Source organism: Centroberyx affinis, unplaced genomic scaffold (assembly GCF_046629955.1).
Source record: "Centroberyx affinis isolate AG114_WGS23_722 - 3 ecotype Tasmania unplaced genomic scaffold, CSIRO-AGI_Caff_v1 ptg000996l_1, whole genome shotgun sequence".
Taxonomy (NCBI): Eukaryota; Metazoa; Chordata; class Actinopteri; order Beryciformes; family Berycidae; genus Centroberyx; species Centroberyx affinis.
The window spans coordinates 37,070-58,467 of NW_027279561.1; the positions used below are offsets into that span (position 1 = coordinate 37,070).

The 21,398-nt window shown below is 41.3% G+C and overlaps 1 protein-coding gene across 1 annotated transcript; it reads right to left on the reverse strand.

Annotated features, from left to right (window-relative positions):
• Positions 1 to 6,404: 6,404 nt before the first annotated feature.
• Positions 6,405 to 21,090, reverse strand: LOC139646585 (carbohydrate sulfotransferase 1-like). The gene is made up of 5 exons (XM_071522488.1): positions 20,728 to 21,090; positions 14,350 to 14,563; positions 13,304 to 13,530; positions 8,294 to 8,511; positions 6,405 to 6,741 (listed from the first exon to the last, which is right to left on the reverse strand). The coding sequence occupies exons 1-5, from the start codon at positions 21,088 to 21,090 to the stop codon at positions 6,405 to 6,407; spliced, it is 1,359 nt and encodes a 452-aa protein (XP_071378589.1).
• Positions 21,091 to 21,398: the final 308 nt, after the last annotated feature.

Below are 21,398 nucleotides of genomic sequence, written 5' to 3' on the forward strand. Positions count from 1 at the left end.
CTTCTCTCCTCCTATCCTCTCCTTGTCTCCTCTCCCCCTCTCCCCCTCTCCTTGTCTCCTCTCCTCCTCTCCTCTCAAAAGGTCTTAATATCTCTAAGGTTGTGGCTACTGATGTTGCTCTCTCTTACCACTGCTGTGTTTTCTTTGAGATGACTGTCACTGCTGAGATCCATACCAGGACAGATGGAATATCAAGACGGTATATCAATGAGAACACCATTACATCATTTATCCAGGCTTTCTTGGTGTAGTTATGGACTCTGACCTAAACTTCAACAGCCACATCAAGACAATTACAAAATCTGCCTACTCTCACATTAAAAATATCGCAAGAATTAAAGAATTCATGTCCAAGCAGGACCTTGAAATACTTGAAAAAATGCATTTATTTTTAGTAGGCAATTGCAGCTCATCCAGAATGCTGCTGCCAGGATTCAGACCAGGACTAAGAACATGGACCACATCACTCCAGTGCTGAGATCACTGCATTGGCTTCCTGTGTGCCACAGAATTGAGTTTAAAATTCTGTTGCATGTTTATAAAGCACTAAATGGTTTAGGACCAAAATACATTTCTGATCTCCTTCAATGTTATGAACCCACCAGACCCCTCAGGTCTTCAGGTGTTGGTCTGCTTCTGTTCCAGGGTCAGAACAAAGCATGGAGAAGCAGCTTTTAGTTGTTATGCTCCTCATGCCTGGAACAAACTTCCAGAAAATCTGAGGTCTGCCTCCACTTTAGAATCTTTTAAATCAGGGCTTAAAACTTTTCTGTTCGCCAGGGCTTTTTAAGAAATTTAGGGCAACACGCATCTGCACTGTAATACATCTTTTATCTTTTATATTTTCTTTTAAATGTGTTTTAAAATTTTAATGCACTTTCACTTTTCTTCATCTTTTTAATCTTCTTGCACTGTCTTTTTATCTAGGTCTTTATTTTTGTTTTATTTATGCAAAGCACTTTGAATTGCCGTTGTGTGTGTGTGTAGATGGTGGGAGGGGGGGGGGTGTAGTTGCTTCATACACACTCATCCTATAACATAACATCATAGTCCATTATCAGTGTTTTGAGCCTGTATAATTCTTCACTTGCACTGAAAAATGTGTGATGTAAGTGTGAGTCTTTTAATGTGTGATGCTGCGTGATTCTCAGTCTCAACAGAATCTTAAAATGTGAGCACCTCTGGGACTAAAAACTCATGACTCATGGTGTTGCTGAAAAATAAGACATGTGGTCAGAAAACATTCTCTGGATAAATATAATTAACATGTATAAACAAAGCATCATCATGACAGACCAATAGTAGATTCAGAAATGAAATCTGTTTCTTATTTAAAGGTCTATTCTGTTTGGACTGCTTGGGAGAAGCACCCCCTGCAGTGTGGGCACTTGTGCTGAGGTAGACACTCTCAGTGATTCTCAACCTTTTTCATATCAAGGACCCCTAATTTAGTCACATTTGGGCCACATACCCCCATTTGATGAGATTTGGTCTCTCCGACCCAAATCTGTGAATATTTTTATTGTTAAATATGATTTTGTCCAGAATTCCAGGACTATCTTGTATTGTAGGTAGATAGATAACAGTGAAACTATGATCAAAACAGTCATTCTTCTACATTCTCTAATTGTGTTAACTTCTTGTAAATGAAATAATGAAGTTTAATAATTCATCAATTTGCTAGGGACCCCCTGGAACCCCCTCAAGGACCCCTGGTGGTCCCCGGACCCCATGTTGAGAACCACTGCTCTAACTGAAGCTTCATGCATCATGGCTAAGCGTGACTCACACATGGGTGGACCCATTCTTCATTGTTTGTGACTAACAAGACAAGACATATCTCTTTGAATGGGGAGTTGTCTTTATCTACAGTTCTGACATACAATCATTCAGGGTTCCTACGCAGGTCTGGAAAGTCTGGAAAAGTATTAAAAATTAATTTGATCATCTCCAGGTCTTGAATAGTTTGGGAATTTGAAAAAAAGTCTGGGAAAGTATGGAAAATGTTGTGGTTCAGTTCCGATACACACATAATTCTAGCTTTTATGTTGCTGTAGAGCCATTTTGAGTCCACAGTTTTTGTTGATGTGAAGAATAATGTTCAGATAGAGGGACGCTCTTATTACCCAGCCGCTGTCAGCATGCATTATATCAAATACCGACCAAAATCAAATCCAGTCAAGAACATAGGGTCTGGGAAAAATATGGAATTTTAAAATGGAAACCGTGTAGAAACCCTGCCAATCATCTCACATATTCTGATATTTGTCGCTGTGAAGAACAATCTTCATCTATACAGTGATATGACCTAGTTAGCAGGGGCAAGATGTCTATCTGCATAAATCATATTGAACACCAGACAAAATCTTCAAAACAAATCAAGGTCTGTAAAAAGTATGGATTTTTTTAATTGAAAATGTGTAGGAACCCTGATCATTTACATTGCATATTTACGAAAATTTGTTTTAAAGGACACTGTTGTCACAGAAAAACATATTTTTTCCACTTACTGATGCTTGTACGCATGCTACATCCACTGCTTCACGAAACAGTGAGATCAAATTCAAGAAAAATCGGGGGTTTACGGCAGTCCCATACATACATTTGTCATTATTATCATTAATTATTAGTTAAGTAGGGAATCCACTGCCTGCTGAGCCTATTCCAGGCTTGAACACAAGGTACAGGTGGGATGAGCATCAGCGATGGCTGAGCCCACACCACATCTTTCCCGTGTGGCCGGGGGCAGAAAGTGACAAATTCAGGTCACTCACTCAGTCACTCAGTCACTCACTCACTCAGGGACGGTTTGCACGGAGCCTGTGCTTCATCAGATGGCCTCTAGAGGGCGTGCCTGAGTCAGCAGAGGATCTGTGCTTGTTCACAATGGTATGGCATTACAAAATGTTAAATTCACTTTATCAATTAATAAAAGTGTGCAAGAATATTCATGTATATATTTTACTGCAGTTTCATTATAGTCCCCAGGTGGTATGGACAGACAGTAATGCGTAGTTGTGAGTGAGTAGATATGCAGTGCAAAATAAACATTTCTACTCATCATACACTAAAACTGTCAGCTCATTTAAATCAGGGCTTAAAACATTATTGTTTACTGCGGCTTTCCAATAAATTAAATACGTAACCTCTTTTTAATCTATAACTATTTATTTGTTTGTTTTTGTTTTTATTGTCTTTTAAATGCAATTTTAGTGTCTTTTTGTCTTCTTGCTTTTAATGTCCTTTAAATGCAATGTTAATGTCATCTTAATGTCCTATTTTCAATCTATTTCTATGCCCTTGTAAAGCACTTTGAATTGCCTTGTGTCTGAATGGTGCTATATAAATAAAATTGCCTTGCCTTGCCTTGCCGACACTAATGCACTGTTGCAATGGCCAGCTCTCACACACAAGTGGAGAACCCAAATCCACTTAAACACTTCCAGCTGCTCAGCTGAAGAGAGGTACTTGTTAGCAAGGTTAAACCTGGATGTTTAGGTGCAACTCAGCAATCACCCACCCTCATTTTGGTAGAAAAACATGAAAGAATGCAATGTGTCAACCTAGCAGGGTATGTGCAGCCCCAGCCTCAACCCCCGGAGAGAGAGAGGCAAGGGCAGTCATTGCAGCACACAAGCTAACAGGCAGGCGATGTAGACTGAAACAGCATTGTTGAAACAGCACAGTTGAGGTGGACAGCAACATTTGCTTTCATTTATTGCACAGGTGTTTTATCATACATCATCGCAGCATGTCAGATCATGTCAACAGTAGTACTGCCTTAAGTCAAATCATTCAGCACATTACTTGTAACAATATCTTGATGTACAAATCAATCAACATTCGCATTAGTCAGATCAACAGACAGCATGACTGAGTTAAGGCCATTATCCACAGACAACAATCTAAAGGTATGTAGATGGGTAATTTTTCCAACAATCACATCGATGCAAATTTTACGAGCATGTTAGCCTGTGGCTTGCACCGCTCAGTTCAGGCTGGAGCTAAAATCTCCTAACCAGCCAGAGGCTGAATGCGGGCTAACAGGGATGCTATGGAAATGGCAGCTAAATAAAACCACTGTCCAAAAAACATTCTATCCCTACACAATTATGATAAGCAGTGTTTTTCACTGGGATTTTTGTTCCTTTTCGTCTGCTATGTTGTCCACACTGATTTGCCAATGGTTACCAACCCCCATGCCTGCTGGGTGGTATCGGCCATTTCCATTGCCTGAAAATGTTGCCCACATACAGCATATTATGGGCTAACTATGTAGGAATATGGGTCCTGGGGCAATGCAGATGGGCAGTATTGCCTTTAGTTTGAATGAGAACTGGAAAATGGAACACAGTTTTGATGGGATTCAGGGAACAAAAGTACCATGAAAAACTACTGGTATCCATACCCATTAGCCAAATGGACCATTTCCATTGCCTCACATTGCTGCTGTATGTGATGACCTTGAGAAAGAAGCTGAGCTTTCAGCTCTAGTTGTATCAAAGGTAACTCCCTCTGAAACCACGCACAACACAGAGTAGACAGTATGAACTCTGGTACATTTACATAACTGTTGAAGACAGTGAACCATCCCCAGTAAAGTTAATACAGTGTATCTATGTCTGGATCTACGGACAGATCAGTCTGTCTTGTGCTCTTTCCTGGTAGTGATGACATCAGCATTGACATCACCACTGGCTTTCTGAATAGAGGCCAGTAGTAGTGCAAAATCTCCCCACAAATCATTAAGGCAGCCATATAAAAACATCAAAAATAGTTGTGTACCAACAGACTGACCATCCAATAGGCCAGTCAGTCAATCGATCAATAAATCAATCAATAAATAGACCAAGAGACAGATCCTAGATTCCAAAAGTACCAAGATCATTATGGTCTATGAGAAGGAAACAGATATAGGTGGTCTTGAGGCTGTGAAAGTTAGACAACATTTTGAGGCAATATCACTTGGCAGTGTTGCCAGCGACTTTTGTTCTTTATGGCCCACTCTGTTAACCACTGGTTGTTTAGCCCCATGTACAGTAAGTCCCAGCCAATATCGCCCATCTACATTGCCTCAAAAAGTATCCACATATCACCACCTTTAAAACTAAGAAGTTTTTGGCAAACCTCAAAGCTCTCTCAACACTGGGTCCAATTCACTATCAATCAATTCAAAATATAAAGAACAAAGTGCAATTCATTTGGCAATGACAAAGCATCCACTCTCAATCATTAGGTTGCATATGACAACCTTCTCAAATCTTTTCAAATATTTGAATTTGGGAGAAAATCAACATGGTGAATTGATTGAATTCTAAGCGTACTAAACCTGGCCATGATACTTGGATCAGGCTGAACTGACCCTTAACTGAGTTACATAAAGCCGCTATCCTTATTACCATCCTTATTTTGCAGCTAATCTTATTTCATAACCTTTTTCGTGTTGCATGAAGCACTAAACTTAAAATATTTTATGTAAACAGACACTGGTTTTAACTCTTTGTGCCAGAATCTATTCTTCTCTTGGCTGTTTAAATAAATAAATAAGTGAAACCACAGATGTTACTCTGCTTATACAGTCAAGAAAAGATCTGACTTGTGCCAGAAAAAGTTAAAGATCATGTTCTGTTTTTGTGTAAATCTAAAGCCCTCTCCAGATGACAGAAGTTTTACCAGGGTCATCAGAAAGGTGATAATTGCCTCATGATGGTGGCAATTTCAAAGATCAATCCAAATGGCTTTATTGTTGCGATAGGTGAACAGATGTTGGACTTGTTGCATGTCTATCAACAACTCTGGGCAATGATGCACACATCTCCACCAGATGCTTCTAATAAATTGTTATCAAAGTAAAATTTAAATGGCTATGCCACAATCTCACTGTTGCTTAAAATCTTAATAAACTCTGCAACCCTATATTGTTTCTCCAAACTCTCAATACAAAAGTTTCAAAAATAGTAATTCCTTAAATTCTAAAATTCTATTTTTCGACATAATGTGGCTCAAATATCTCAAGATGGCTCTCCTGAAAAAAAAAAAAAAAAAAAAAAAAAAAATTTTGGCTGGATTTTTTACTGAGGTAGTTGAGGAAAATCATGGACATGGTTGCTTGGGACAGGATAAAATTGGTGGGGGTGCTCAAATTACAATTACCAGACATCCCCTGGTAACACTGACGCCAAGTGGAGAGGATTTAAGATGGTTTTAGAAAACTTTGAATTCTAGACAGATGGATGGACACAGCTCTTCTTCCAAAAACATCCTCATCATGTTCTTTCTGAGCTAGAGAGAATCCACAGAGCAATCAATCAGTGTAGCAATGAGGAAATCCTTCTCTGCTGCAAAAACTACAGTAGCTTCTTGTCGTGCTGGTTTCTTAAATCCACGACAGATGTCCTCCATTGCTACAAAAATGGTAGAAACGTCCTGTCCTCCACCAGAGAGTACGAGAGGTTCCTCAGTTCTCCAGGGTGGGACACAATCTTATATCCCAGCAGCTCCAGTAGCGGCTGGCAGACGGTCTGAGTATAAACCACCATGTCAAAGGAAAGCTTCAGCCGCCAGTTCTCAGCGTTGGCTGCCGAGTCGCGAACTGTGGTGAACTTCTGCCTGGCTGACAGATCGCTGCTGCCCCGGGTGTTGTTGACGATCCAGTCCTCCACACTGTGGTCCAGAACCAGGCCGAGGAAACCGTATAAATCCCTGGTCTTCTGGAGGGGAGACCTGGCCAAGTCCTCATACCTGGCCCAGGAGAGGAGAAGAAGAAAGGATAACTATAAAAACAAGCAAGAGCAAGTTTTTAACAAACTAAAGAAAGTAATTAACTAATCATAGTTGTCCCCCACCAAAGGAGAGACTATGTCCGTCTCCGTCCGTTAGTTCGTTAGTTAATTAGTCAGTTAGTCAAACTGTAATGTTGACTTTGTGCCGCTAGGGGGCGGCATTGACAATGAATGGGGACTCAGTGGTAAAGCAGGTCATACAGTTAAAGTTATCATACAATGTGAGGGACAATGGATGGGGACTCAGTAGTAAAGCAATACAGTTAAAGTTATCATAGGTAACATAATAGTCTACACAGGCTACACACTTGGAGACATCAGACTGGGTTGATGTGTTGAAGTGAGAGTCAATGGAGAATTTTTGGGCAAACCTCTAACCACAAGACACTAGTTATTGTACAGTTGTTGGACTGTTGTTCTGTTATTGCACTCATCACTGCACTACCACTGTGCTGTCAGTGTTGACTACTTATATCATATTACCACTTACCTACTGTGCAATACCATATATCACTTATCATTTAGCATTTACATTATTCATAACACTCACGCTCCTGGTGTTGTATGTTATATTGTATATTGTATTATAAATTGTATTGTAGTGTACATTGTGTAATGTACGGATTGTATTTATTGCATATTGTAGTTCTTATATTTTGTACTGTATTGAGTAAAAACAGGACAATTACAGTTACTACATTTCAAGACATAACTTGTAAGCCTAACAGATCCTGAAAAAGTCTGTTAAATTATGTTATCTAAACTCAAGGTCTTAAAGGGGAAAGCCACCCTTTTTACAAATTCAGCTAGAACTAACCCCTGAGAGAAGTCACTGGGATGTTTATTGACTCATAATAGTTTTCTTATAGAGTAGAGTTCTTGCACCCAAATAAGGTATACGTTCTGGTTCATACCTGTTAGCAATGTTAGAATATAGCATTCCCCATTCATTGTCTATGGAGCAACTAATTTTACATCCCAGTGACATCTCAAAAAAGTGTTCTCGCTCTGATTTCTAGTTTTAAGAAAGAGTGGTTCAAGTTCACAAACACTGACAGGGGCACATAAATAACATATGTGAATTCTTGAAATGGGTGGCATTATGGGTTTTCATTTAAATATGCCATTGTAAGCCTCAAAATCAGATCTTAAAAATGTTGTGATTTCTTGGTGTACTGTTTTTCTGTCTGAAATCAGTCCAGACACAGACCTACACCATATTCTGATAGGTCTTCAGTTGTCTTCACTTTCACGTTTATTTCAATTGTTAAATTGGTCTTATATATCATTGTAACTGGCATCAACAAGTTCTGACATTTAAACATTTAAAAAGGCTTAAATTTAACTGACTTGCAGACACCATAATATTACTGCACTAGTGGAGACAGAGCGCATTCATGCATAATACTAGGTCAGTGGAGTATTAATATTGAATATTGCCTTAAGGATGTATATTTGTTAGCAGAATAGCCCATCTACATGTCCTCATATAGTGTCACTGTCCTCCTCACCTGAGCAGCATGTACCTCCCTCTGAGCCAGGCTGGTCTAGCCAGGCCAGTAGACACAGAGCTGAGGAAGTCTTCACAGACTGTGTTGATTTGTCCCAGATCCAGATTATGGGGTCGACGTCCGGTAGCCCTCCACAGACGCCATAGCCGGTAGGTGTCTCGAAATGTCTCTATACGAGATGCCAGGATGCCGCGTGGGTCTCGGACCAGCTGGACCACCTTAATGATAATAATAGTCATTATCATCACATTAGCAGTAATGTTATTAGATGGCTCTGAATGTCTCTATTAAACATCAGGGTAGTAGCGCTAGTAGTATTAGTAGTAGTAGCAGTAGTTGTAGTAGCAATAGCTGCAGTAGTAGTAGTACTTGTAGTAGCAGTAGTAGTGGTAGTAGCATGGCAAGCCGTTTGAGCATTTATTCCAAATCCTTGATATCAAACGCCAGTGCGCTTTACTAGTTGGACATTTTGTGTTACTAGCTCTGCATTTTGTCTTACTAGTTACACTAGTAAGGCCATTTTTGATCTTACTAGTTAACTAGTGAGGGCCAAAATGTCTACTAGTCACACTATTTCACTTCAACTAGTAAACATTTTGTCCCTTACTAGTTCAACTAGTAGACATTTTGGCTCTTACTAGTTGAACTAGTAAACATTTTGGCCCTTACTAGTGTAACTAGTAAACATTTTAGCTCTTACTAGTTCTACTAGTAAGCATTTTGGCCCTCAGTAGTTAACTAGTAAGGTCAAAAAGAGCCTTACTAGTGTAACTAGTAAGACAAAATGCCGAACTAGTAAGACAAAATGTGTAACTAGTAAAGCGCACTGCCATTTGAAATCAAGGATATGGAATAAATGCTCAAACGGCTTTCCATAGAGGTGGTAATAGCAGGCAGTAGTACTAGTAGTAGCAGTATAAGTAGCAGTAGTAGAATGAGCAGTTGCAGTAGTAGTTGCAGCAGTAACATTAGCGGTAATATTTGGTGTAGTCATCTAATAATATGTCTATGGAAAGAGATGAGGAAAAACATGAACCTTTGGGTCTCTCACCTATGTCCTATAGTGGACATTGTTTGATATTTTGGCTCCATCCTCTTATTATTATGGATGTGAAATGGTAAGGTCTATGATCTAATTTGCACTCGGTCAGCCTTAATTTTAAAGTATTTTCAACCACATTCTCATCATTCCTTTCACTTTCCAGAGTGTATTAGTGCCTGGTGAAGCAGAAGCAACATTTGAATCATCTTAAAAAATAGCAGGGTTGGTGAACACTGAAGCCAATCACCAGTCAATAACCAGAGCTCTGCTGACATGTTTCATACATGCCTGGGTGATGCTAATCAAATCAGACCAATGGAACCACTCTCCTACTTACATAACACTATCTATCAAATCAGAGCTAGCTTGGCGAAGGCTCCTGGCACAACACTACATGGTACATGCTGTCCTTGTGTGTGCGTGTGTGTGTGTGTGTGTGTGAGTTGTCCTTGTTTGTGTTGGGTATATCATTTGTTTGTGTGTGTGCACGTGTGTGTGCATGTGTTTGAGTGTATTTGAGGGGCTGCAGTCGTGTGACTGCATGTTCAATCAATATCAATTTGGAACTGCATTGATTGGTTCATTTACCCATCCCTCATCTAGTCAGTCATGTATTCAGCAAGTGAACAGCTGTTATTCGGATGGATGGCTCCCTGAATCAGTCAAAGCACTAGAACCAATCAATACAACAGCCGGTCAGGTAGAAATATCAGTTGATCAGTGCATCCATCCATTATTGAATGAGTCAGCTCTTCTAACCACCAACCAAGTCTGTGTGTTAGTTTGTGGAAATATTTCTGTAGTGGTGTGTCCACTAGCTGTATCCAGCCCAATGGGCACTAGCTGTGGCTTGGATTGGGTTTCCATGATGAGCTGGATCGCAACCTAGCTTCAACATTAGAACTGGAGCCAGGTAACAATGAAAGAAACACACCTGACACATTAAATGTTATTCTTCTCCCAATTGCTTGTTTTATATTGTATAGTTATTATAATGCCACTATCTGTTAAAGCAGAATGCTATGCAAAACCTTATCATGAAATCAACTCTCCACCTCAATGATCCATCACCTCTCATTTGCTGAGTCCACAGGCAGGCAGAGTCGGCACAACCCTATCACCTACTGTCATCACCAACACCTAAACACCCCAGGGCTCTGTACTCCCCTTTCCTCTATACCTCCTACACTAATGACTGTCAAAACCCATCTCCACTTACTTGACACTGAAATTTCTACCATTTTTAATAACAACTCACTCTCTGCCTAGCAACAGTCCATATCACATTTCATCATGTAGACTATAGTGTTCTTTAACTCACTTTTCAAAACAGTTGAGGCATGTTTGGCATAATGCCTTACTTAAGAGAACAAAATACAAGAGCAAGTGAAAAAATGCAAGTATTTGGAGGTCAACATCACAGAACAAAAACAAAATATATGCCACTGACTGCGTTTACCACTTTATTGGATCGTTCAAGTACGTTCTACCCGTAATTACAATATTTCCGACAGCGCTTGAAGGCAGAATTTGCTTGCTACCGTAGTGCCGGTTGCCACAGTGCAAAACAAGTGTGGCAAATCTAGGAGATAATGAGGTAAATATTAAACCTTTAGACTCACCATTCAATCATTTGCCTTCAGAACACTTGGATTATGCTGCACAAGCAGTATGGAGTAATTGTATGGCCTTTTTATTTGCCGTTTTTGGAACTCTAAAGAAATTGCATCCAACAACTTCTGTTGTTTTGAAGAAGGCTTCCCCAAAGGGAGTCATTCCTATGTTCCCAGGGTCCTATGTTCCCCAGATTTATATGGCACATAATAGGAACATGACAAAGGGTCCTATGTTCCCCAGTTCTAGGGTTAGGGTTAGAGTTAGAGACCTTCAAAATCAAATAAAATGATAACCATTTTGTTGTGTTTATATAGCTGTTTTGAAGCCTTGTTCCAATTTAAAAAAACTGGATACTATGTATGAAATATTTTAACTTGAAACGGGTCAAATTTGACCTGAACACAATAGGAGGGTTAATGTGTGTTAACAGAATATTGAACTGGGGAACATAGGACCCTGGGAACATAGAACCTTGGGAACTTAGGACCCTGGGAACATAGAACCTTGGGAACATAGGACCCTGGGAACACAGGACCCTGGGAACATAGGACCATGGCAACATAGGACCCTGGGAACATAGGACCTTGGGAACTTAGGACCCTGGGAACATAGGACCTTGGGAACATAGGACCCTGGGAACATAGATACGCTCCCCCACGAAGCTGCGCTAGCCAACTCAGTGTGCATTAAATGGACTTCCAAACTTCACCGGTGTTTCTACCCTACAAACGTCACTGGTGTTTCGACCTTGGTTTCGAAAGACATGAAGGTAAGTACATACGTGATGCACCAGTGTCAAATTACGTCATTGTTTGCGATTGACAGCACACAAGGGGGTAAAAAAGGTTGTTGTTCAGCTACTGGAGTAGCATCCAGCTGTTTAAAGGAATAGTTCACACAAAAATGAAAATTCTGTCATCATCTACTCACCCTCATGCCAAATGAAACACAGGTGAAATTTGTTAGTCCATATAACACAGGGAGGTTGCCAGCACAACTTCGTAGCAGCCTTCTCCAAAACAACTGACGTCAATGGGGACCAGTTCTTTAGCGTTCTAAAACAAAAACAGCCAATCACACTGTGAATAGAAAGACCTATACACCATTATTTGTTGCAAATCAATCAGCTGTAGTTAAGATTTGCACTAAATTATGGTGTAAATATACTGTAGGTCTTTTTGGAACTCTGAAGAACTGGTCCCCACTGACTTCAGTTGTTTTGGAGAAGGCTGCTATGGAGTTGTGCTGGCAACCTCCCTGTGTGTTATATGGACAAGCTTCACCTGTGTTTCAACTGGCATGAGGGGGAGTAGATGATGACAGAATTTTCATTTTTGGGTGAACTATTCCTTTAAATGGTTTAATAACCGACTAGAGGAATTGTTAGTGCGGTCACTTATCAATGCCGGTGGATTTGGCAATTTGGATCTAGGCCTAAATTGGAACCTGTTCTTGATACCCAACACTAGCTGTACGTCTTTCAAACGTGGAAGTAGAAGCTTAGGACTGCTTTAAGGCAGCAAGACTCTTCTGACAGGTCGTTTTAGGGTGACCGGAGCTTTGTGAGTGGGGGAAATCTGTGAGATAGTGAGGTAAATATTGTTCTTTTGGACACACAGTGCAATTGTTTGGCTACAAAACAGTTGGATTCTGCTGCATAAGCTGTTTGGAGAAATTCGATGGACATTTTCGGCTCATTTTGGAGCTGTGAAAAGATGGCAGCGTTAACTTCACTAGTTTGGGTGAAGGAATTTCAACTGACATTGGGGTTAAGTAGTAAATGAGTGAATTTTCATTTTGGGGTGAACTATTCCTTTAAGAACAATAAGCTAAACTAGCTAACTAGGCTGTGGTGCAGACAGGTTTGACCAGCATCTGAAGACAGTGGAGATACTAAGACATCTACTTCAGCTTGGCCAGGGGAGACGAGACATTGCTTTCATCTCTCTTCTATTTTTTTCTTTATTTCTGTCTCTCTTTCTATCTCTCCCTACTCCCCTCTCTCTTAGTTTTCCTCATTCTTCTCATGTCTCCATTTGTTTCTAAACTCCCTTTCTCTTCAATGATTGATAGATAGATATTCAGCTGACACTTTAATCCAGAACGATATCACAATTAATACTGTACAATAGAAGAAAAAGTCTGTACTTGTGTATCCTATAATTGCAAGTAGACTAGAAAGGGCAGATGTAAGGGACAAAGATGACAACAATGTATAAGGGCCAATACAATGCAAAGCCCTAGAGTTTCCCTCACTGTCTTTACCTCTGCTCTTTTCTCTAGTCCTGCCTATGTTGATTGACTGATTTATCGTAATGATTTATTGATTGATTACCATATTATTTTTCTACCTTCAGGTTGAGTCTGGGGTCCTCCACCAGTGCTCTGAGGTCGCTGACCTGGGGGATTCGGACCGTCTTGATGGCTGCGTGGCGTTTCTCTCTGCAGGCGTCAGCCGCCAGCGACACATTAAGCGGTCCACACCTCCTCGCACACTCCCCCTCATCCCCCAGCACCAGGCTCTGCTCTCCAGGGCCCAGAGGAGCCTCACACACTGGGGGGGAGCACAGAGATCGGCCTATACAGGGACACAGTTACAATACACACAATGGTGACACATTGCATGGTGGAAGAATTGCAGGTACAAATGTGGCTTAATACTTAATACAATATAAAACAATGCATTGCAATACAATGTCAGGGCTACATATGATTTTCCATATGCACACTGCAAATATGTGTTGAAGTGAACCCACTTCATATGAATATGATTGATATGAGGATAATACACTTGACAACATAACCAAGTGTTGAAGTGTCTAACAGCAGCAATTGAGAGCAAACAGAATTTAATTAGCTGATAAGAAGATACTAAAATTAGTATTGTCTATGAGGGAGAAAAGTTTAGCAGTAGGGCAGTTAAGAGTTAAGACTTGGAAATAAGATAAAAAAAATTGATAATCCCACAGGAAACAGTGAGCACTAGCGTAAGGCCAGACTTAGACTATGTGTCGTATTATATTTATCTACTCACATGTGTCTGCTTTTGCCTAGGCTTTTGGAAATCCCTGCACAAAGCGCTTAGATTGCTACAACTTAGCTTTTAAATCATATCTTAAACAGTTCCAGAGACAGCTTTTTTTTGTTATTTGTTTTTGACAATTTCCTTCATGTTGTATTTGTCTGTTTAATTTTTCTGCAACCCTGTTTTCAGTTCACTTCTGGCATGTTTATTGTCATGTTATTGACATTAAATTATTGCATAAATGTCAATTGTTAAATATGTCAAATATTGTAATATTAACCACATCTTTGAGAAATTCTTTTATCACTGTGCAGTACAAATAAATCTGACTAAAGACAGGATCGGTAGACAATGCTGACATTTCTCCCTTACTAGCTCCTCGTCTGAAAAGCTTGTCAGTGGAGTGGTTGGTAGGATGGGGTCGTATGTAACTCTCCAGGCTGTTGAGGTGACAGTGGTAGAGGGACCTTAGCAGGTCTCTGGCTGCTCCCAGCATCACCCTCCTCTCGGCCGGGTTACGACTTTGGGCCAGCCGAGGAAGGAGGGCTGACTGGACATGGTACAGGGGTTCAAACAGGTAGAAGACCTAGGATATAAAAAATATGGAAAATACTAGTCATTGCTCATTGCAACACTGTACAATGGACATTTAATGTATGACAGATACAAAAAAAGACAGTTTTTAGCAGCGCAAGTTTGATTGCAGACTCTCAATCGGGAGACCCAAGATTCCTGGCAGGGACGCTTCCACAAAATTCAGCGTTGCGTGGCTGTAAGACTCTTAGTCTTGTTTTTATAAAAGACTGTTGGATTTATCCCATAAAGGGGGAACAGGGTCAGTAACTACAGTGGTGCCAAAACCAACTAAAAGATGGAAACAATCCTGGGACAATGCAGTTTCTACTGGGGCAGGTTCTGCACCACTTCACCTGCCTGCAGGAGACCCAAACTAGCCTGCAGGCGCTGCATGAACTGTGCAGTGCCTGCAGGCACATGTGCAGGCTGCAGGATGGGTCTCTACTATGGAGTCTGTTGCCACCATCCACCACCTGTCCACCGGATGACTCTGCCTCACTAGCCTCACCGTCTTTCCCACATCTCCTTGCAGACAGTGGATGACTCCAAAGTGCTCCTTGACATCTTTGAGGGGTCAGCGGTAGTGTCTGGGGGCTCAGTGGGGGAGGGCAATTGGAGGCTAACAGTTTGCCAGCATCCTTGTGGACTTACTAAGTCAAGGCTGGTCAAGGCTGGTCAAGGCAATTCTTGACCAGCTTAGCAGACCTTAGATCGGGCCCAAAAATAATGAATAACACGGAAGCAAAACTTGTTTCAGTTGGTTCAACAAACCCGAGCAGCCTTTGCGCATGCCTATATATATACAGTATATATAAACATTGAACAAAAAGTTCAGAAATTTGTGTTTGGTAGATTATTTCTCTGTTGTAACAATGCTTCTTGGCAATATATTTTATGCCGTTGGAAAGCCTGTTTATTTCCCTTTTAAATGGTGCCTCATTTGTAAGGAACATGCATTTGTGGGATGAGCAGCACAGCTGAGTATGTGGGTTGCGCTGATGTAATATTTGCCAAATCTTCTCTGCCAATGCCAAACAGCTTATTCCGCTGTTGCTATTGACTCTTGTTTGGTGTTGTTTGGTGGATTGGATGATTGAAGTCTATCAGTAACAAGGAAGAAACAAGACATATTGGCAATTTTACAATTTATTCATTTAACAAACAGTCAGGAGCCTCAGTAGCGTGTGGAAGAACCATACACAGCCACAACAGCCTGGCACCTCCTCCTCATGCTGGTCACCAGCCTGGTCACACACTGCTGTGGGATGGCATTCCACTCCTCAACCAGGATTTGTCACAAGTCAGCCAACGTGGTTGTGTTGGTTAGGGTTGTAACGGACCGTAGTTGATCCGTGATCCGTACGGATCTGCCCCCACGGTTCGGAACGCATATGAACCGCGGATTAATTGCAAAGTTTAACCATCAAAGTGAGAAATACAGTTTTACTGCCGCTGTTACTTTTTAAAGTAATAATTCCCTAAGTCTCGATGCAGAGTTGCAGTGAAAAGATACAGACGATGCTGCTGTGTTTTACTCTGAAGCGCAATGATTGTGTAAGGGAAGAAAAAAAAAAAGGACGAGCGACTGATTTAAAAGCCGTCGCTTTCTCCTCCGTTGAGTGAAATCCCGTAGGCTGTGACTTCGGGCGTTTTCAGTGGTGGAACTGGGAAACTGGACATGCCTGTCATCATTGAAATAGATCGCAAGATTGTGATGTTTATTTCAACTTGGGCAACATGCTGCCTTCCCGTCACACACAGCTCCACTAGGAGAAGCTCCAGTCTGTGGCAGAGCCTTCAGTGTTGATAGGCTATTACTCGTGACGTGTAACCAATCAGATAGTGCTGTGGGCGGGACATTGAGCGAGACTACAGAGTGGAGACTACAGACAGAGAGAGGCGGCTGCATCAGAGCCAAAGTAGCACATTTTTAAATTAATTAAATTCAATACTTCAATACTACAATGTGTCTACATTCATTTTAAAGTGCTTGTTGGTTTGTGCTGCTACCTACCTACTTTTAAAGTGCGTTTAACCCTAACCCTTTTTTTTTTTTTGCTGATCCGAAAAATGATCCGATCCGTGACTCAAAACCGTGATACGATCCGAACCGTGAGTTTTGTGATCCGTTGCAGCCCTAGTGTTGGTCACTCTAGCACGAACAGCACGCCCAAGCTGATCCCATAAGTGTTCAACAGGACTGTTGGCAGGCCATTCCATTCTCTCTACTCCCAAATTCTGGAGGTCTCTGATAAACCCCGCTCTGTGGGGGTGAGCGTTGTCATCTTGGAGGATGGAGTTCGGTCCCAGACTGTGGAGATACGGGATTGCCACTGGTTGCAGAATCTCATCTCGATATCTCTCTGCATTGAGATTGCCTCCAATGATGACAAGCCTCGTTTTTCCAGTGATGGAGATGCCGCCCCACACCATCACACTGCCTCCACCAAAAGGTGTTACTCTATCGGTGCAGTAATCAGCATAGCGTTCTCCCCGTCTTCTCCACACTTTGACCCTACGATCCAACTTCCGTAGGCAGAATCTGGACTCATCGCTGAACATAACATTCCTCCACATGTTCAGGTTCCAGTGCAGGTATTGCCGACACCAGCGCAAATGGGCCTGATGGTGAAGGGCGGTCATGGCAGGCCTCCTGGCAGCCCTATGAGCCCGGAGATTGGCTGCGTGCAGTCTGTTCCGGATTGTCTGGGCCAAGAGCCGTGTGCCATATCGTCCTGCAAAACTTGACTGCAAATCTGTAGAAGACAGCCTACGGTTCCTAAGTGCTGAAAGGGTGAGGAACCGGTCTTCTTGGGGTGTCGTCTTCTTGGGACGCCCACTTCGCGGTCTGTCTCTGACATCCTCCGTTTCATGGAACTTGGCCTTCAGTTTGGAGATGGTACTATGGCTCACTCCAAATAATGCCGCAACTTGCTTTTGTGGAACACCAGCTTGAAGTTGCCCTATCGCACAGGCCTTATCGAGATCAGACAAACGTGGCATGCCGATTCTTGGAGCAGACACCAATTGACCACTGTAGCAGGGCCCATGCTCACAGGTGCTGCCAATCAGGTGCCAATCAGGTACCTGATTGTCAGCACCTGGGGGTACCGGAAGCTCAAAGTCAATAGCAACAGCAGAATAAGCTGTTTGGCATTGGCAGAGAAGATTTGGCAAATTTTTCATGAGCGCAACCCACATACTCAGCTGTGCTGCTCATCCCACAAATGCATGTTCCTTACAAATGGGGCACCATTTAAAAGGGAAATAAACAGGCTTTCCAACGGTATAAAATGTATTGCCAAGAAGCATTGTTACAACAGAGAAATAATCTACCAAACACAAATTTCCAAACTTTTTGTTCGATGTTTATATATATCCGGGGCCTACATATAACATTCTGATTATCACACCAAATAGCTTACTCCCCACCCCAATTTATAAAAAAATAAAAAAAAATAAAAAATAAAAAGACGTTATATCTAACCAAGAGACCGTCCCGGCCCGGGCCCGAGGAATGGAGGGGAAATTCCTACCCGACCCGGCCCGTCTTGGGTTCGGGCAGAGAATCAAACCTCTGCAGCTTAGCCTGACAGATTTCGTCTGATGATGCTTGCTGCCCCATGTCCGATGTGCAGCCTATGACCTAAAGGCATTCTTAGAATATTATAATTCCCTTATTGAGGACTTGAAAAAGAAAATGCTGTGCTCAAGAAGGAGATTGCGAGCTTTCGAACAGTAACAACAACATTGATCCAAGAAAATGCTAAGCTCAAACTGGTACTACTCGACCTTCAACAAAGGAGCATGAAGGAAAGCCCTCTGTTTATGAGGAACAACCAACAAGAAACAAGATCGTAAGGAAGGTTATGCAGGAGCAACTTAGAATACCCACAGATGTGGCAAAAGGAAATAGTAGGAAAACAACGAAAGCTCATTCCAGTCATTAACTCATTCAGCGAACAAAAACAGAAAGTTTGTCTTGTGGCTGAACTATATGTGAAAGAAGAATTCTACAGTAGCAAGGTAGATGGGCAGGACAACAACAAAACAACCAACTAGTGCTTCATGTTGGGCTACCTCTCAACCGGATAGGCCAGGAGATGATTTGTGTTTGGCAGCAACCTGGCAACATGCCGGATGCGTGTCACTTGGTGTGCTTGGTGGAACGATGGCCTCTGAACGCACATGAAGGGGACTATGTTGAGATGCAGTCTACAGACCTGTGGTTTTCTCACAGATACTCCACAAGATACTCCCCCGTGGTCCATTCAGTTATTCAGTTATCAAGAGTTTATAGTTTATGTACAGCTGTATGTGGCCATCTCGTCAGTCTGCCTGCTAATTTGTCATTGTTGTTAGTATTTCTGTTCATTAATTATTAGTATGTCTGTTCATTGTTCGTGTGTCTGCTTGTTATGGACACATGTTTTGTAGTTTGTATACCTTTGTCCTTTCCACTTATCTATTTTACCTCTTTGGTGCCTTCAAAGATGTTGTACTTAATGTCTTACTCGATGGTTGATGTAAAGTCACGTGTATGCATGTGACTGCATGTAACTGTAACTGTAGGCATGCGATTTAAATACTTTATTCTTAGGGTTAGATTATTTTTATTCTAGGTACTACGAATGGAAAATTGCAATCCTAGGCAATTTACAGTAGTGTAAATTGATTTGTACTGTCCCTGTCAAAAATAAACCAATTCATAAAATAAAAAAATAAGACTCAAGAATTCACTGTTGATTTTTTTAACTCAAAAAATACATTGAATCCACTAATCGCATTCATGCTATTAAATGTACATTTAACAGTAAAACTAGATTAAAGGAGAAAATCTTAGCATCTTCAATTGGAAAAGCGATTCACTGCATAGATGACTTTGTATATCAATTGATCAAATGAATAAACTGGAAGACAAACAAAATTAATTAGATTATTACAGCAAAATAATAATATACAACAAATAACTATTATCACAAAAAGGCATGTACATGTGTAATCTCCAGCATAGACAATTTTCAAAAAAAGAATATAATTAGGCTCATCTCAAACAACAAAACTTTTTTCTTTTTTTTAATGATTTTTTGGTTAGAGTGGTTAGATAATTATTTCACCTACATAAATTCTGAAGGAAGAAGAAAAATATGTTACTACGATTTTCTCTAGAGTGAGATTAAATCATTTTTTTGAGAGATTGGAAGTTAGAAGAATACTAACAAAGTTATTGATTGAAAGTGGATGATACAAATGTCTCATTAAGCCCTCACTGATGATTTGGATTATTTTTCAAAACTCTAAGATTTGAAACCAATTATTCCATAGTTAGGAAAGGGGTATTAAAGGAGTTAATGAAATCGTCTGGCTTCCTCAATCCTTTAATCAGCTGATTTGTGCCCTACTACTTAACTGGAAACAGAAAGTTAGTGGTACATTAAATAAAGCAATCAACTATTTTTTTTTTTATTTTTTTTAATTTCTGCTTTATTGGAGTATAGAGTATAGAGAGATAGGAAAGATGGGAGACAGAAGGGGAATGGGCCAAAACCGAACCCAGGACACCACGTCCATGAGGCATGTGCCCCAGACCAGTGGTTCTCAACGTGGGGTCCGGGGACCACCAGGGGTCCTTGAGGGGGTTCCAGGGGGTGATGAATTGTTAAACTTCACCATTATTTCATTTACAAGAAGTTAACAGTTAGAGAATGTAGAAGAATGACTATTATGATCATAGTTTCACTGTTATCTCTCTACCTACAATGCAGATAGTCATGGAATTCTGGACAAAATCATATCTAACAATAAAAATATTCTGAGATTTGGGTCCAAGAGACAAATTCAAGTGGGGGTCCATGGCCTAATGTGAACTAAATTAGGGGTCCTTGATATGAAATAGGTTGAGAATCACTGCCCTAGACCACTGAGCCACCAGGAAACCCCACAAACTACAATTTTTCTTACCATCAAAGTCTTTTGTAAATTTACCAAATAGACTCCATGACAGATGGGAAAATATATTTGACTGTCCAATTTGTCAATAAAATATAAATTCAGTGGGAAAAAAAAGCAAAGGTTCAAGTTAAAAGTTTTCACATGAAAACAGTGATTATTTTTTATTGTTGATTATTATTTGATCTTTAAACAAAACAACTGCATGCCAAATTATATTCTAACCTCAGGATGCTGGTTGAACAGCTGACCCACAAATGAGGAGCCGCTCCGTGTCGTGGCCAGAATGAGGATATGTGTTCTCCTGCTGGCGTTGTAGGAGGGGAGGGAGAAAGAGGAGGAGGAGGAGGAGGAGAGGACCTCATCACAGCCTCGGTCTAAGCCCTCCAGGGTCTCCTGGCCCAGCCCTGCCAGGGCCCCGAGCCCACAGTTGACAGCAGGACCACTGGTCGCCAGGTCAGTGTTAGGGTTAGGGCCAAAGGAGCACAGGGAGCTGAAGGGCTTGGCGGAGAAGGTGCGAATGGCCGTGTACTGGATGGCTATGGAGGCTAATGCTAGCAGTACCACGGACTTCCAAGAACACTGCATGGTGGCTGGACAGACGCATCTAGATGCCACAACGCTGCCTGCAAGGAGGAGGAGGGAAAACAGAGAGAGAAATAGGGAGAGAGAGAGGGTGGCGGGGAAAGAGAGAGATAGTGAATAACCTGTTAGCCAGACTCATGCCTCAGAGCTTAGAGAGGAGATCTATTCTACATGTTTGATGTTTTGGAGATCACAAAGACAGAGTGAGGTACAGGCTACGTTTTTGGAGGAGCTGTTGCTTTGATCACAGAGCAATCTCGGAACCCATCGTCTATCTGTCTGATGACGATTAGACTCTGGGGGCGACGGCC